We start from the raw sequence: 18,763 nt of genomic DNA, 5'->3' as shown, positions 1-18,763 counted from the left end.
TTCTTGGAATATCAACTATTACTGTGTCTTAATTAAAAGTAAATTATTAAACTAACTTCTAGAGCTAAGTCTTACTCAGGATAAGTCTAGAAATAAAATATTAACTATATATTCTTACTGTCTTGAAAAATAAATTATTACGGTGATTAAAAAGATATATCTCTTGATATTATTTACGTGTAGTATTGTTCTACAACACTATACGGGTCCTTATAATCCTTGTTGTCTGTTGATGCCCAAAAGTATAAGAAGATATAGTTTATAGGAACAGAAACATGTTTTCTAAGATTTTTTTTTTGTCAATTTATTTAAGCTAGATGCCTTGTTGATGGTGATAACAACTAATGATTGACACTATTATTGTGGTCGTCCCTCTTGCAGCCACAAACAATCAAGAGCAGCCAACATGATCTCTCTGCTGGAACGTCCCAAGCTACGCCAAAAAATCAATAAATCAGTGTGTTGCTAATGTAACCTACGAAGGAGAAGAAAAATGGAACATTTTCTAGTCTCTAGTTTCGTCCATAACTCTTACTATCAAATGTGACTGACGCATATCTCCATATCTAAGTTTTTTGGAAGCATACTACAGGTTAGGATTGTCGATACTTCTTTTGGTATGTTATTGGAAATGAATTGCACATCTCCGGATATTTGTAATGGGTTCCCCCGTTACTTTTTGTCACAATGCATATATAAGCGATGCCTGCTCTCTGCTTTATCGTTCCCAGAACAAGACGTACTTGCATCTCCTAATCCTCCTTTATTTTTTCCTGATTCTATATATTTTAAATCACTAGCATAATTTACTTTCAAACAGTATTCATTTCCTTTTTATTCTGTTTTATGAAAAAGTATATAAATTCGATAATCAATGCGAATAAACCAATAAGAATCTATATATATTCTTTTAAAAAGGTTCGAGGAAAATATGAATGAGCTTTTCTTATGATTAGTGCTACAATATATGAAGATTGAAGAATATCTCGTGCCATGATTAGAACTCTTCATTATTGATAAAATTGCGATAATGCGTGGTGATTATAGATAGGGCAAAGAAGCACGGATGTTATTTAAATCTGATGAAAAACGCACTGAAGAAATAAAGCTGCAAGTGGTGATAGGACTGATGTCTGAGTCGACTTACACAGTTTTTATATCGAGAGACACACTCCAATGTAATGTTCCCACCAGTCACCACCAACTACTTCACTTAGATCTGTTCTCCATATCTCACACATCTTCGTCTTCGCTCATCTTTTTAATTAGTAAAATTTTGCATTTTTCTACATACATATTTAAATGACTAACCATATCTATACTACTCCCTCGTCTTTTGGATTATAATATTAAGTAACTTCATTTTAAATTTAGGAAATTAGTTTCTTTAGCGTTTTATCAGTCAAGAATCCTTTGAACATTATTTATTTGTGAAATGATTTTGACATATATCTTCTCTACAATCACTTTCACAAAATAATTGTGATGTCATACTATAAATGATGACATGGCATATGATTAAATGTAACATGTATAATGGGATGTATAATTACATTTAATACTTATTAATTTTTTTAGTAAACTTTTTAAAATATAGTAGTAAATTATATACCATCATTAAAATAAATATATTCAAATATGATATTAAATAATATAATAGTATTAATATAATAATATTTTATAAATTTTAAAATATTATTTATTTCTATTTTTATAATGATAGAATTTTATTACTAAAAATATTTTCAACTTTTTACATTTCAAAAAATATAATTTTAATCATAATATTATTAGCTTCTGTTATATATCTACAAATTTTAGAATATTGTTTAGTTGTACTTTTTTGATAATTGTACAACTTGTATTTCAATTTTTAGTTAATTTTATACAAGTTGATTAATATATTTTATACAAATAAAAATATAAAAAAATCTATTTAAAACTATAATTTTAAATATCTATATCTATCCTAAAATATATTTTGAATTAAACAATTGTTTTTATTTTATCTTAATTTCTGTTCAACTAAATTAATTTTAATACTAAAATACTGATAAGAAAATAATAAAACTTAAAATAATAATATTTTCTTTTAAATATAATTTAAATTTTAAAATTTTAGGAAAACATCTAGTATTATAATATATAAATAACAATGAAAATATAGCATATCAATATTCTCGAGGCTTCTCAAGATATTATAAAGAGTAGTTATGAGTAAACTCACACTCAATCTCATAAACTTTTCTGTTTTCAAACTGATGTTAAGATTTTTGTATTCCGATTAAAGAATCACAAATTTTTATTCGATTTATCTAGTTTCATAAAAATTAATAACTATAGATGATACAACTAATAAAAATTATAATGAAGACTACAAATGGTCAAATGCATAAAAACATTTATCTTTTTATAAAACTTGAGAACATCACTTAAACCATAAAAACACACACAAAATTAAAACATTCTGTTTTTGTGTTTTTTTTGAAAAAAAAATTGTGCTCTTTCAAGAAATAAATTTATGAACATCTATTTAGGGGAGCTGTATTATTTCTTTTCTTGAATATCATTAGAGATGAAATGGATTTGCTCATAGATCTCCAAATTTTTGTTAAGGTCCCAATATAGTCCCTATATGCGTGACTACGTTAAAAACAGTGTCTTTTTTTTTTTTTAACCAAACATTATGGATATCTACGTGGAAGGTCTTGTGGTGAAGTGAAGTAGTAGGATTTAATCTCTAGTGTTTTTAAAAGAAAAAAAAATCAAATGCACCACAAGGAATCTTACTTTTTGTTATCCCGAAAGGGAAAGAAATGTCAGTTTAACTCGCAGTCAAAAACTAATTCAAAAGTAGATAAAAAGATATTTATAATTTCGCTACTAAAAATCCCTTAAAAATATTTCCATTTTTCACTATCTTTGACTAATAAAAAAATATTTACGAGTGACTTTGGAATAAGCTTATTTTTATGTTGAGTTATTTACTTTATTTTTTGCTAAAATTGTATATTTAGAGATTTTATCATTTAGGATATTAGGGATATTTAATAATTTACAAAATTGTATATTTAGAGATTTTATCGTTTGGGATGATCTTTTTATAAGAGAGTTATCAGCTACATAGGGGCGCGTGGCGAATCGAACCGACATAGTGAACTCTAGGACGGGGAGAAGCTATTCGGAAGGGGAAGGCCACCACAATTTTTTTCACCCGAAGAATATTTCCCAACGTATACAGCTCACATGATCGATGCTTTGTCCTAGACACTTATAGTTCTACGTTGTTTTATATTATATGCAACTGCGAAAATACCTTTAAACTGCAATCATGTGTGAACTTGTTGAGCTTGCATCTCATTAATCAGGAGGTACGAACCTAACACTATCATATATTCATATTCATGTTCTGTGCCGGACTAACTTTTGATAGTGCCCCAATCAAAATTTAAAACTATGTTCTCGTACATATTTTATCAATATCACAAAATAGTGGAAAATAACGTAAATATCCATTAAAAATCAAAATCTACAATCTATTTATAAAAACAGTGATATTATATACAATTATCGTTAGAATTTATTTACATTTTTTTTCTACAAAATCATCTATTAGAATCATATAGTCAAATCTTTAAACCATAATTATTTCAACTGATAATATAACTAACCCATTTACTTTTTCTGGTTATATGGAAGACCGTAAATAAATCTTTATTAACATCAATTTCGAAAAACTTCTCTCAGCTGTGGTGACTACACCGAAATGATCAACAATATACGATAAACAATTTATATGAATTCAAATTTTTTCGGACATTAATTATCGAAAAATCTTTAATTTCTTAAATAAATCATCACCAATTATATATGAAATCATAACATTTCTTAAAAAAACTTCTAGATTCAAACATGATGCCTGAAAATATTTTCGCTTACATCTATTAACTTTTTAAAAATTAAATAAAAATCCAAAAATAAATTCATAGTTTTGGAATTGTTCAAATCTGAATTCAATAGAAATTAGAACTAGAGTTTTAACAAATTTTATTTTAACTAAAAATACATAGTAAACTATATTTTAATAAGAAAACTTACAAAAATTATTTACTTATAGATACAACTATTTTTTTTAAATATGCTCCACTAATTTGGATGCTCTAATCCATTGTTTGAATGATTTGCTCTCTGGACCGGCCCTGTTCATGCCCTCGACCAGAGTTTACAAATTGTAAAAAAAAACAGTCCATTGCGATCCTTAGATCATTCTATACGCAGATTCATCTGCCAAGTGTAGAATGATGAACTCAAAAACATTTTAGTGATAAATAACTGGTCTTTCGTCCCTTTTTTAATTTATATGCCCTTCCCTTTTAGAAAACAAAACTATATGCAAAGAAAATAATGAGAGTGATTCCACCAGAAACTAATTAAGTGACAAAGTGGGAACAGTGCAAAGGACCCAAAATATTGGCAATTATACGCACTTACGTAAATAAATATTCCATGAACTAAAATTAAATAAAATAACTTGATAGAAAGCAAAAATGTAAACCAGTAGTCATTCTACCTTACAGTGTCGGTATATCGTGACTCATTAATCATTCGACGCGTCAACCGCTCTCCTGGAGTTAGGCGACCTTACATAAACTATCCAAACTCCGCAAAAATCTATAATATGGAAAATAAATTTCAACCATAATTAGAAAAGTAAATATCATGTACTGTAACCAATTAAATTTCTATTTTTTTATTATTTCTGAATAAACAAAAATATTGATTAAAGCATTATTGCCTTTACATCAACAATCGCTTTATTTTTATTTTATTATTTTAAACACAACTTATTTTCATTATGAATTAAACATTGTCGGGTTACATCACAGAGAGGAGTTGAAATTAACTCTACAAACATTATGAGTTTATGACTAGGTTGTAAGACAGCATGCATAAGGATGGCTTAGCTGATAAAATTAGCTGTGCATTTTTATGAGGAAAACATGTATGGTAATTGACATGACTATGGGTATATAGTGAAGAACCAAATGTCTACTTCCAAACCAAGTGGTCTTAATCTAGTGGGTAAGAGGTTCCAACTAAAACTTCTATTCTTGGATTTCTCTTGGTCATCCGTAAACATCGTAAATGGAAAAAGTCCAAATTTCTATAAACCTCTTGATTAGTATTTGAGCCTATAATTTTATTGGAATCACACCATAGTTATAAAAAAAAGTCTACTTCCATATTATACATTTTAAGATTCAGGATAATGGATCGAATTAGAGAATATTGATATACCGTGCGTTCGAGTTCGATTAAATATGGGAATCCACAGCACACAGCAATTTTGTTTATTTAGTTACGCTATGTGAAAATCAAACACGTATTCCCCAAATGTGCAGATTAACTGTTTTGTGCATCCTTTTTGGTTCTAGTTGATAAGATCTATAGGCCCCATAAATTCAGGGTAGGGTATGCCAACTTTATGCACATACTTCTATAATAAGTATTTACACTAACATATACGTCTAAGTTTCGTAGGAAGAAGAATAATCACATCACATCACATCACATTATTTATCTTTGGCCCTTATATTAAGAGATAACCATGACAATCATAACAAGTCATTCAACTGAACAAACCTCACCATATCTTGCTACTACTCTCAAATATAATCAAATCAGAGAAAGAGGGAGATTGTTAATCTTAAGTTAGTAGCTAGGATGGAGGAAGTAAAGAAGAGGGATTGTATGGAGAAGGCAAGGCCATTCATTTCAATGGTATTGTTGCAAGTAGGGCTAGCAGGAATGGACATTCTCTCAAAAGCTGTCTTAAACAAGGGCATGAGCAATTACGTCCTTGTTGTTTACCGTCATGCCGTTGCTACCGTAGTTATGGCCCCGTTTGCCTTATATTTCGACAAGTACTCTCTACTCTCTCTTCTTTAGAATAGTTTATTAGACAAACATAGTTCAACGTTTGGTTTGAAGTTTCAAGACCATGATAGTAGAATATCATTTTTATCTATTCTGAAAATCGAATTTGCATTGCCAAAGTATTTATCGTTTTTGTTTCCATGTTTTAAAAAAAAACACTGTTTCATTCATGTTTCTTCTTCTCAAAGTACCTTTAATTTTGTTTACATATATGTTTCGATACCTATTAATCATTACGTGGAAAACGCACACATAAATGTGGAGAAGCAAACAATTGTGACCTTGATCAACAAAACGGATTCCATAGTAAATTATGAAACAATTGTTATCCGTTTTTAAAAATGAGTTTTTATTTGTGGGTTACGCATAGACGTTTAGTGTATTGAAAAGAAGAAAGTAGCAAAAAGTAAGATGGAGGTGTGACGTAGTTATACGATAAGAAGGGGTCAGTGATATGTTAAAGGACAAATCACTTCACTTGTAACGATTCTATCTTTGGTTTTCTGTGGCTTCTGTCACTGTCATTCATTGAAGAGTATTTCTTCACATTTTTAATGTGCAAATTTATGGTTGAATAATAAGTGTGCAACTTTCTAATATACCTTGTTGGCTTGTTGCTTATGATGTCTATGTTGAGAATATTGTCTTTTCGGTTGAAAAATTAACTGTCCTTTCTAATGTATTTTGGTTATGGTGTGAAAACAAAAAACAGGAAGGCTAGACCTAAGATGACGTTAATGATATTCTTCAAGATCACACTTCTTGGTTTACTTGAGTAATATTTCATTTATTTATCTTCATTCCTCCAGCACGTCTCTTCTATTACTTGGGACTGATTTTTTTTTCTATCATGTGTCTTCGAAATATAATAGGCCAGTGATCGATCAAAACTTATACTATTTGGGGATGAAATATACAACGGCTACATTTGCAACTGCCATGTACAATGTCCTACCTGCAATCACGTTCGTCCTTGCCTATATATTCGGGCTTGAGAGAGTGAAACTACGGTGCATCAGGAGCGCGGGTAAAGTGATTGGGACATTTGCTACAGTTGGAGGAGCCATGATCATGACTCTTGTAAAAGGTCCAGTTCTCGACCTCTTCTGGACCAAAGGAGCCTCCGCACAAAACACAGATGGGACTGATATTCACAGTGCTATCAAAGGCGCAGTTCTAGTCACAATTGGGTGTTTCAGCTATGCATGTTTCATGATTCTCCAGGTAAACGATTTTTTATTATAAAATAAGATATTTATTGATATATTTTGACGATAAATTATCTTTTTCCAGGCTGTTACGTTGAGGACTTATCCAGCTGAACTCTCACTCACAGCATGGATATGTTTGATGGGAACTATAGAAGGCACTGCCGTGGCACTAGTGATGGAGAAAGGTAACCCTGGCGCTTGGGCCATTGGTTGGGACACTAAACTTCTAACATCTACCTACAGTGTAAGATTTAGACATGTCTCAGCAAATTAGTGGTTAATGATTGTGTTGTAAGTAATTATGTTAACAAGTTACAGCTTCAATTTAAAATACATGCAGGGGATAGTGTGCTCGGCGATTGCTTACTATGTTGGAGGAATGGTGATGAAAACAAGAGGTCCTGTGTTTGTAACCGCTTTTAGTCCTCTTTGCATGATCATAGTAGCAATTATGTCGACTGTCATCTTTGCTGAACAGATGTACCTGGGAAGGTAACCAAGATTCCAAACAACAACATCGTGCATGATATTAATAATCAAAACTAAATTAAAGTTAGTTCAAAAAAAAAAAAAAAAAACTAAATTAAAGTTATTAAAAATATCTTTTTCTTTGGCAGGGTTCTTGGTGCAGTGGTTATATGTGCAGGACTATACCTTGTGATATGGGGTAAAGGAAAAGATTACGAATTTTCTTCAACGCCTCAAACAACTGATGAATCAACACAACCAAAGTTGGAACTAAGCAGAAACAGGAAGGATAATATTAATCATGAAGTCATTACTATCAATAATCAAGGAGAACAAAGAAGAACGCTCGTAGAAACGGTCTAATTGTACATGTGGGCACAATTCACAAATGTTTTGCATGGAGAACTCGGAACGTATACCAATCTTACAGGATGTTCACTGTTTCAGAGCTACTGTAGGATAGAATTGCTAACTATCATGGGAGGAAAATAATTGTGGGATAGAAACAGAAATACAAAAAAATAAAAATAAATGATGAAACGGTTGGATTCATGCAATAGATAACGAATATATAAACGATTATTCCAGTGTATTTGCTAAAAAAAAAGATTGTTTCCGTACCATACCACATAAAAATGTATCGATAATGAAGTTACTATCCTGTTAAAAAGAACTCAGTGCTTCACCAATAGTAATTCACTAAAGAGATTAGTAATGGCAAAACTCTACCACATCGTGGTACAATCATACTGTTTTTTTTTTAAATGAAATCATACTGTTTACCCGTAACTGGTAAAAAAAATGATTGCCTTGGAGCAGAGTGGATGGCCTACAATGCCACCTAATTCATATGCATTCACTACCTGGAGAAACATTTTCTGTCAGGGCAGGATCCATTTGTAATATGCTTAGTTAGATAATTTTAGCTCACCTTAAGAGGAATTACATGAGTAGCACCCACATTGATATCCAGAGCAATTGATAACACCAAGAAGCTCCTTCTGAAAGCCGCAAAGAAAAATATAAACACTGTTATAAACCAATGCCCTTGATTGCAGTCTTTGAAGCGCAAGTCAATAAACCACCTCACATGACAAGCAACATATTTAACTGGAACTCCATCGAGCATACTGGTAGACAGCCAACTCCTAACATTAGAAGTAAAACTATTGCTCTGTTCTTTTATATTTCTGTTTCTTCTTTCTTCGCAAGTTCGCATATACATCAATACTAGCAAGAAAATATAGCATCACTACCAAACACATTAGTTCTAGATCCAACAATTTTTTGCTGGTTGGAGAGACAGAAGTAAAGCTTATCTGATTTGGGCTTTCATATTTAGGCCCATTATAAACTTTTTTCGTTTTTGATCAAACAGCCTTTATAAACTTATCTACTTAACAACAGAAGTATAAAAAGTGAACAAAAGCGAATTTTTAAATTTACCTTTTATAAACAACAAGCTTTTTCTTTACATTATAAACAAAACCAACAACTCAAACTACACAATTGTAAAAACAAAAAAACTATTATTTCTTCCAAAATTTAGCTAATATAGGGAACCAAGAAAACAAAGTTAACCCAATATTAAAAATTATTAAACAATCCTGCTTTTGCCACAATATGAAAGCTCCATTGTCCAATCCTAGGAATCCATGTGTCATCTCTTCTTTGCCAACATGAAAACATCCAAAAGTACCTAATAAATCAGGAAGTCGACGATATAAGTCTAGGTTGTGTGTCTATACAACTTTGTGCTCGTGTGAGCAACAAGATCTCTTCAGCCTGGACTTTCCCGTGGCATGTGTAAGGCAACACCGGGTTGGGACGAAGGTTTTGGTTGATCGGTTTAGTTTTCCGGTTGGATTGATTCTTAATTGAATCAATATGAACCGAAAATAGAGATTGAACTGGTCTATGGTCAGAGAATCTCGACTCTCCCCTCGTATACCATATTTGTTTGATCCCGTCACCTTTCCACAATATTCGATCACACCTGAAATCAGAAAACCAATGTTAATATCACAAGCTTATCAATTTTCATGTATTTTATTTCAATGATAAAAGCTTACCAAGCTGGTGTTCTGCGCTTTTCTTTTGATTTTTCGGTTTGGGCGACATAATTATCTGAGTTTATATGATATTTATATGTTGGTGCGAAATAAATCTTTCCTTCTTCCCATCCCTGAAAAACTCTGCCAGCTCTTTGTTCTATCTTTAGCTGCAAAAGGAAAAAAAAAAACTTTAGTTAAATAACACTTAAACATGCAATTACATAATCAATAAAAAAAGTAGTAACCTGATCTTTCTCTAGAAGTGCCTCCCAATCACGATTCCTAAGGTGGTCATATACGTCGCTGCTGGCCCTTAACCGATAATTCAAATCTCCAAGCCATATTACTTTACTGTAACACAAAGACGCAATAAACTAATTAAAATTTAATATATGGAGCTTCATATTAAGGAATACGATGATAATTGATTTCTAACTTTACTTACTCATGGTCCATTATTGTTTCGGGTTGATGAGAATCTTTAGAAGAACGCGAAAATCTTGTCCTCTTTAATATCTCGGTCACATCTAAATTTCTTTTGACCTCGTCGCCTTCGCTTTCTCCAGACGTAAGATGCGTGCAAACAAAGCATAGACTCGTCTCATGCAACGACATGCTAATCGATATCGAGCCCTATACAAGGTTAAATCGCTAGAGGTTAGCCATCAAGCATACACAACACAGCGATTTTACTTTCCTACATGCATATTTTTAGACTGACCTTGTTTCCAAGATATCCCATGATGCCACGACCAACGCTTGACACCTTGAGGTTTGTAATACGTTTCTGGAGATCATCTCTTACCCACACACACAAAAAGATCCCCACCATCTGTTTACTGGCTGCAAGGGAGTAACCACGATCAAGGGTCGAATTACATGCAACTGGGTTTTCATCGGGGAAATTGGAGATGCTGCGACGGGAAGGTTGTGATGATTTTGTAAGTTCGAAGGAGGTTCTGTAATTCTTAGAAATTTCGAGATCATTTTGTGATAAGTCTTCGTTGTTGTTGTTCAAGGCTTCTCGAATCAGAGACAGCCACTTGGTCGCTGGGCCGTTATCCTCTGCTCCAAGTACGTTACCGGCATTTAGCGGCACGATTTCTTGAAACCTATACAAAACCAATCAATGATGAGGTAATTATAGACTATAGTACAAACAATATATTAAACACAGAGATGATTTAAGTAGTACTAGATTTTGATCCGCGCTTTTGAAGCGCTGGATATTTTACTATGAAAAATTTTACTAATAATTTAACAAATATTTTGGTAATTTTAAAGAATATGTATTTAAAATATTTTTGTATTTAAATCAGTATTTTTAAATTCAACCCGATTGTGATTATACCGGTTAATCCGGAGATCTTACAATTCAATTTATGTTTTTAAAATATTCATATTAAAAAATCACTAAAACCCGAGACTAACCGATTGAACTGATGGATGACCGATATGTGATCTAATTGGATTTAAATTGTAAAAGTTTCATAATTTGTAATCTTATAATCGAAATTTTAAAGTTCACTAATTTGCAATTTATGAAATTATGACGTTTCTACAAAATTTTAAAGAGAAAATGATAGATATAAAATAATTAAGATTAATTATTGTATTATTTGGAAACATTGATAGTAGTATAAAAAATATATTGTTTGGAAACATTGATAGTAGTATAAAGAAATAAGTATATTGTTTGGAAACATTGATAGTATTATAAAGAAATAACTATATTGTTTGGAAACATGGATAGTAGTATAAAGAAAGGAACATTAGTGATTTAATGTATGTTTAACTATAAAGTATAAAGGTGTATTTAATTTAAGAACTTACAAAATAAATGTTAGGTCCAACAGAATGTTTCTGTTTTAATAAGATAGACCCGATTGTGATTATACTGGTTAATCCGGAGATCTGACAATTCAATTTATGTTTTTAAAATATTCATATTAAAAAATCACTAAAACCCGAGACTAACCGATTGAACTGATGGATGACCGATATGTAATCTAATTGGATTTAAATTGTAAAAGTTTCATAATTTGTAATCTTATAATCGAAATTTTAATGTTCACTATTTTGCAATTTATGAAATTATGACCTTTCTACAAAATTTTAAAGAGAAAATGATAGATATAAAATATTAAGATTAATTATTGTATTGTTTGGAAACATTGATAGTGGTATAAAAATATATTGTTTGGAAACATTGATAGTAGTATAAAGAAATAAGTATATTGTTTGGAAACATGGATAGTAGTATAAAGAAATGAACATTAGTGATTTAATGTAGATTTAACTATAAAGTATAAAGGTGTATTTAATTTAAAAACTTACAAAATAAATGTTAGGTCCAACAGAATGTTTCTGTTTTAATAAGATAGATGATTATGTGCTTACCCTAGCACGTATATATCTGCATCGGTTGAACTTTTAAGCCAATCTTTCAACTCTAATCCATCATGTGGCGACTTCCCTCCCACGTTCCATGTCCCCACGAACATTCTAATGATCAACAATATAAAAATATATAACAAAAGTTAATAATCATAGCTAATTATAAAACATAAATTAAAATAGATAGACTAATCATGAATATCGTGTATTTACTTGAGGTCAAGTTTCTCATCAGCACGTGTCACATGTTCAATCAACCCTGGTTGTTGTTTTAAACCCTCATTTTCTTGGCCCAAACAACCTATTTCAACCATAAAACATAAGCAAAATCAATTAATTACGTTATATATTTAGTCTTAAGCAAATTATAATCAAACAAAGATAGGTATGTTATAAAGCAGAAACCGGTGGACTGAGATTAGCAAGTGCACCTAAACCTGTAGACTTTTTAACCTTGCAACCTTAACCTAACCTTTCACCTTACACGTGGAGAACGATGTTATAACTAATCTCATTTAATTACTTACTTTAAAATATGATTTTCATGGGAAAATCTCGGTTCCTTTTTTCAACTTTTATTTGCCGTCGTGTTAACATAGATGTCTAATCCTACAGCTAGCAGCAATGGACCCTTCGTACGGACGACTGTCCCAGGTCAAGTACGGTTTACGGACCCTACTACCCGTTTTCGATGCACCAAAACTATATAGTAAAAATAAGGTTACATTCATAAGCTGGTTATTATTTTTAAGAATTATTTTTACCTGGAAACTTTTCAGGCACGATCTTGTAGTAATCACCGTCGGAGCAGCTTTTCCTCCTCGGCTGAGACGGCTCCATCTTCCCTAGAAACAAAAAAAAAAATTGGAAAATATAAACCCCCCATTAAGTCAACGATAAATTAAGAAAACAGCACGAAGTCAAGAAATATATATCCAAAACGGCATGGAGTTCAGAAAGAAATATCGAAACGGCACGAGCCAAATCTCTCACCTTTGACTGGGTAATCGGAGTGAAATTCGTAAGCGTTGCTACGTAAGTTTAGCCACTTCCTAACGACGGTTCCCGGCCAAGAAGCCTGTAAAACGCAGACGTTTTAGCAAAAGAGATAACAACAAACGAGATGCAAAAAGAAAAACAAAGGAGACGAGAACGACGGGTAGTTTAGGAGCGTACCCTAGATTTCAAGATCTTCCCCATAATTCTGTATTTTACTCGCCACCGTTTTTGTACAAAGTCAAGACCACAATCTGAATATAGGATGAGGATCTGGTGATTAAAAAGGCAAGCAAGGTATTAGTACGCGTAAGATAATTAAATCTAAAAATAATAACAATAATATTTATGAGCAATTTGGGTCCAATCAAAGAGCAAGAAAGACAGAAACTAAAACGTAAAATAAGAAAACGCATACCAAATTTGAACTAAAAAATACTAGCACAGAAATTCAACGGGATATAGAAAAGAACTAGTTGCAGGAGAATCTGAGACAGATAGTTTAAATACTACTACTAGAAAAAAATAATCAATTATGAAGGCTTAATTAAGGATAATTTTATTAAAGCATGTTGTAATTATAATTAGCACATGCATGTAGTGGAAGTAGCCATGTTCTCCGTTAAAAAAGAGAGAGAGAACAGAGTGTACGGTACCTATGTATAGTTTGAAGAGCCCATCTTTGCAATAACCAGATGGATTTGATAGTTTTGAATGAACTTAATGAAAAATACTTGTTAAAAACTAAATATTTAGTTTACAAAAAAAAAACTAAATAATTTATGTGGTATGGTGTTGAAGGAGAAAATAAGGAAACAGAGGTTTCATGGAGAAGGAAAAACAAAGTAAACAAGACGAAAGCTCGCTGAAAATACAAGGGACGACATTGGTGAGTTCAGACAATAAACAGTTTTGTCTTCGTCAACGAACAAGATCTCAAACTACATGAGTTGCAACTTGCAAGCACTAGTAATAATTGTAAGCTCGAAGAAAAAGGTATACTTACATGATAACTAATAAGCTATATGGACAAGGGCCACTTTAGAGACTTGAGTGTTTTTATCTTTGTCAGAGATTTGAGGGAGCTAAAATGTTGTGAAGGGTGAAAGAGAGACGTCTTTGCACTTAAGACGACGTTGTATAACGAATGCTCATGGCCGTCCTGTAAATGGAATTTATAAAAGTTGTGTTATGTGTGAGATTGAGATGGACTGATTGGACCAATATAGTCAATATTTAATGTGTGATATTTTATTATTTAATGATACTTTACATTACCTAAGCAAGGTTATAAAATTACGAGGATGGAAGATTAGAAAGAAAGTTATGGTAATCGTGTTAATTAGCAGGTTCGTAGAAAAGGAAATTATGCATTTTTATTTTATTTCTAATATTGAAATTCTCTTGTATGATTTAGAAAGCTAATACCATTGAACTGATTTTTCAAATGTGGATTATATTAGATGAGCTAGCTAGGCAATTTTGTGTCAAAAAGCAACTTTTTTTTGGGTACCTCCCACGATGGCACGATCTAAGGTTTAGAAAGAAACGATTAAAAGAAGAAACAATAAAGTTTTCGTGAAAATGGAAAGAAAAAAATTTAGTATTCGTGCTTCTTATATAAAAGGGATAAACTAAAAGAGTGTATTGAACAGAGAGTTTAAGGTAATTTATATTAAAATAACAAATTTACTATTTTCAAGTATAGGTTTTAAATAATTATTTAAAATGTATATGCTATTGAACTTTTTTTTTATAATCTTTTTTGAAGTTTACTGTTTGAAGATATTTAAATTGTAAGTTTTAGATTTTTAGTGATTTTAAAGTGTTTGAGTAAAGTTTTCTGGTTTAGAAAACATTTGTGAAAGAAAATAAACATAAAATCTAAAATAAGATATATAAATGAAATTCTGTAGCGGTATGATAACAACTCATCAGAATTGGATGATTTCAAATTCTAAATCAAATATACCACTTTATGTCAATACAAAATTATTATTATATTTTCTCTCAAAAAGTAGTAATTTTATTACAGTAATTCACAATTAATTTTGAGAAATAATTATCATATATTTAGGTGACATTAGTGGTTTGATAAAAACTCAGTAGAGTTTTAATGATTTCAAATTCCAGATATACGACTTTATAAAAGTATTATTTTATATTGTCTCTCAAAATAGGAATTTTATTATTTTCACATTTACTTTTGAAGAATAATAAAACGTGTGCTATAGATGGTTTAAATTATATTTTACTATATTATTATTTTATACAAAACTATTAGTAATCTTGACATAATATTAGAGAAATTGCTTGAAATATGTTTTATGGAACACGATTTTAAAAAGTTGAGTGAAACGTCAATAGTAAGTTCCAAGCCTACAGTAATCTAAATGAATAATCTGTGATTAGGATTCATTAATTAAAATTGCTTAAACTAGGAGTTATATATGGAGTATACATAAATGTTACATTTCTAACTATTTATAAATTTTGGTCAACTCCTACTTATCTATTACCAAAAAGAAAACTCCTTTGCGTCTCTTTGCATGAATATCCTTGTCTAAACACTGAAATGAAAGAATATACTTCCTCCGTTTCAAAAAATACATATTCTTGAGGAAAATTTTGTTTCAAAAAAAATATTTTTATATTTTTAATGCAGTTTTTGTCAACTAATAATGAAAAATTATGAAGTTCAAAAACATTAATTATATTTTGTAAAGTTTTATTGGTTTAAAAATATAGAAAAATTAAAATTACAGAAAACTACGTATTTATTCGTAAGTTTTAATAATCTCTATGTTTCATACTAAATATCATTCTAACCATTTCTTTTTGTTACACAAAAAATGTCAGTTTACCATTTTAATGCAAATTATACTTACTTTCAGTTGAAAATTAATTACAAACTGCATTATTTTTATAAATAATTTTATTTATCTCATATATTATTGGCCAGAGAGGTGTAACTAATAACAACTTACATATATTTCCGTCACTTTTTTAATCTGTGTGAAAAATGTCAAAGTGACACATATTCAGAAATAGAAAGAGTATGTTTATTTAAAAATATGAAAATTCTAAAACATATATCATTTTGAAACGGATGAAATAATAAAAAAAAGGGCATTTATTTACAATAATAAAAATAACTAATCTTACAACAAATCATGAGCTCAGCTATTCAGTCGACATATTATTCCTTCCAAAAATGGAGAGCAGTGAAATGAAAATAGAGATCAAAATTGATTTTTCAGCAAATCTTTATTTAGGAAACTGAATTTTTTAATTTGTGAAAATATATCTTACACCACTTTTTGGGCTTTTCCTCAAAAACAAACTAAAAGTTTAGTTCTCAAAGAAAAAGAACAAACAAAAAGCTTTTCTTTACGTGGTAGAAATTAGTTCAAATTAAACAGCAATTGGCAGAGTTGAGTGTTGACCCACACAGTACAAATGTCTTGGTCAAATCAGTAAGTTATTCTGAAAACGTGTACCATTCTGCTTTCAGCTTAACACATGCTGTTGCACCCCCAAAAAATGCTTCAAAGTACTTGCCATTTTCCCAAAAAAATAAAGCAAAAATAAATATAGAACCACTTTTGCTTTACAACTTTTCTTTTACCTTACCAGTCATAGATTTTCACATATTTACAGACATAAATTACTAAATGTTAAGAGGTACTGTAGTAAAGTATTCATTTAGAACTTTAATATGTATATGTAAATGAGAATAATTAAGATATCAGAGGAAATGGTTTCAGTGTTTATAACAAAAAAAGTCATCACAGATATCAATACTTCAAACATGTAAGAGCAGCGACTGTTTATCTCTGCACCCCTGCTAAGTCCTAACATACATCGCAATTTGACTGTCTTTCATGATATTAAAGTTAATATGTATACTTGTGCACTATTAAGAACAAAAGAATCATATAAATTGCTTGAACGTTTAAAACATTTGATTGTTAGTTTTTTATTAGAGCGACCATATGTGATATATATATATATATATATATATATATATATATATATATGTGTGGGTGTGTATGTGGTAATAAAAAAACTTCATAAATTTTTAAAACTTTTTGATTGCCTCTTTTTGACTAACCCACAATAAAACCTACGAATCGTCATCGTGCTTCATACTCGGACATGTGTTCCAATTCCTTGATTATTAAAGTCTCGAGTACAAATCAGAATCCCACAAACCATCATTTAAATATAACTATGATCAACTAATCACATAATCTCAGACGACACGTCCTGATTTATCTACGGTCCGAATATTAACGCAAGATTTATAGATCAGGTAGGTTAAATTCTCTCATCTATTGATCTCATGTCCCTTTCACCATCGATACGATTTTATCGATCCATTTAAAAGGAGAGATGAAGATTCATGTCTCCCAATGTATTAACAACTATTAACCTCTCTCCTCTAATGCTAATTAACTTATTAATAATTTTGTTCTTTCGGAGCTTTAGATGTTTGACTAACTGCAGAAGCTTCCAATGTGTATAATTTTATGCTTATATATTTCTCCCTTTTCTTAAATTACCTTTAAGATTTAACCTTTTGCAACTCTGGCTTATTTCTATGGGTCTACGTAATTTGGTGAAAAAATGCGGGCGACCTAACATGCACGTCGGATTTTAGACTCACAAACGACACGTAAGGTTTAATCATCTTAGCCTCTTGAAATTCTATACGTCACATAATCCAAATTTCGATTCTTAGAATATGGTTTTTGTTATATCTGTCTCTACTTAGGATCTACATTTCATTTTCATACGAGGGCTGATCAATATCCAATGCCCCCATGCGTAAGACTAAAATAAGGAAAATATATATGACAAGGAGACCCGTTACCTTAAAAAGTGTATTAGTTTACTTATCACTATACATCTTCGAGGTAAAGATTAAGACATATATGTATATATTGATAAAAAGTTTCTTTCTTAAAATGCAAATGTATGTATGCTATATGTTGGCTTAAAAGTGGGTTGCTGAATTTAAAGTAAATGACATCACAAGTTATAGCAGGTAACTAAGATCTGATTTTAAAATTTTTTCAGCAAATGTTAGGCTAAGGGATTATCGTAAACTTACTAATGACGTTTCAATTAGATTACATTGATAGTCTATTAACTACCCTAACATTGACCTATGATTTATTAGAAAAAATATATTTGTAAATCAGTAAATGTTAAGCGAAGGATTATCTCTGTTAACTGATTAAATACGTTATTTATGTGTATATGTATATAATCAACTTTATATTAATTTAGAAATTAAATTGTTTAGAACAAAAGAAGTTAGCTTTTCGTACCAACAGTGTATTGAACTAATAGTTTAGCGTTTGAAGTTGGTTTATTGTGCTCATAGTCCAGCTTAGGAGATTAGTTGGGTCAAAGATCCAGATTATCTTCAGGTTAGTAAAAAAAGTTAACTTTATTAAAAAATATATTAATGAATTTTTCACTTACAACTTTAGAATTGCAACAAATTGATTCACATTTTCTGATAATCCAAAAGCTTCGGTCTTGATCTTCTGTACATATAATCGTAGATTTCTGTCATTAATTGATAAAAAAATGTCTCGAATACTAGTAAGAAAATGTTAAATTCGCTGTTACATGTGTGACGTGTCAATATTTGACTAACTATGGGGTGCGGAGAAATAGAAAAGTGAT

General features: G+C 30.6%; 2 protein-coding genes across 3 annotated transcripts; one reads left to right on the top strand and one right to left on the bottom strand.

Annotated features, from left to right (window-relative positions):
* The first annotated feature begins 5,610 nt into the window (after positions 1-5,610).
* LOC108853527 (WAT1-related protein At2g37460) lies at positions 5,611-8,226 on the top strand. Its single transcript, XM_018626940.2, has 6 exons — positions 5,611-5,924; positions 6,650-6,712; positions 6,810-7,161; positions 7,231-7,392; positions 7,489-7,640; positions 7,766-8,226. The coding sequence occupies exons 1-6, from the start codon at positions 5,725-5,727 to the stop codon at positions 7,977-7,979; spliced, it is 1,143 nt and encodes a 380-aa protein (XP_018482442.1). The 5' UTR covers positions 5,611-5,724; the 3' UTR covers positions 7,980-8,226.
* An 829-nt stretch (positions 8,227-9,055) lies between these two features.
* LOC108850982 (type I inositol polyphosphate 5-phosphatase 8-like) lies at positions 9,056-14,196 on the bottom strand. 2 transcript variants are annotated; one of them, XM_057008593.1, is made up of 11 exons: positions 14,070-14,196; positions 13,244-13,336; positions 13,061-13,145; positions 12,832-12,912; positions 12,281-12,368; positions 12,071-12,175; positions 10,392-10,782; positions 10,116-10,303; positions 9,916-10,021; positions 9,689-9,837; positions 9,056-9,612 (listed from the first exon to the last, which is right to left on the bottom strand). In XM_057008593.1, the coding sequence occupies exons 2-11, from the start codon at positions 13,265-13,267 to the stop codon at positions 9,324-9,326; spliced, it is 1,506 nt and encodes a 501-aa protein (XP_056864573.1). In that variant the 5' UTR covers positions 13,268-13,336; positions 14,070-14,196; the 3' UTR covers positions 9,056-9,323. The 2 variants fall into 2 exon arrangements, with proteins under 2 accessions (XP_056864573.1, XP_056864574.1); XM_057008594.1 differs by lacking the exons at positions 13,244-13,336; positions 14,070-14,196 and adding an exon at positions 12,595-12,769 and having other exon boundaries at positions 13,061-13,101.
* Between the last annotated feature and the right edge of the window lie 4,567 nt (positions 14,197-18,763).

The sequence above is a fragment of the Raphanus sativus genome, chromosome 4, assembly GCF_000801105.2.
Source record: "Raphanus sativus cultivar WK10039 chromosome 4, ASM80110v3, whole genome shotgun sequence".
Taxonomy (NCBI): domain Eukaryota; kingdom Viridiplantae; phylum Streptophyta; class Magnoliopsida; order Brassicales; family Brassicaceae; genus Raphanus; species Raphanus sativus.
This window is presented reverse-complemented; position numbering and strand designations above follow the sequence as displayed.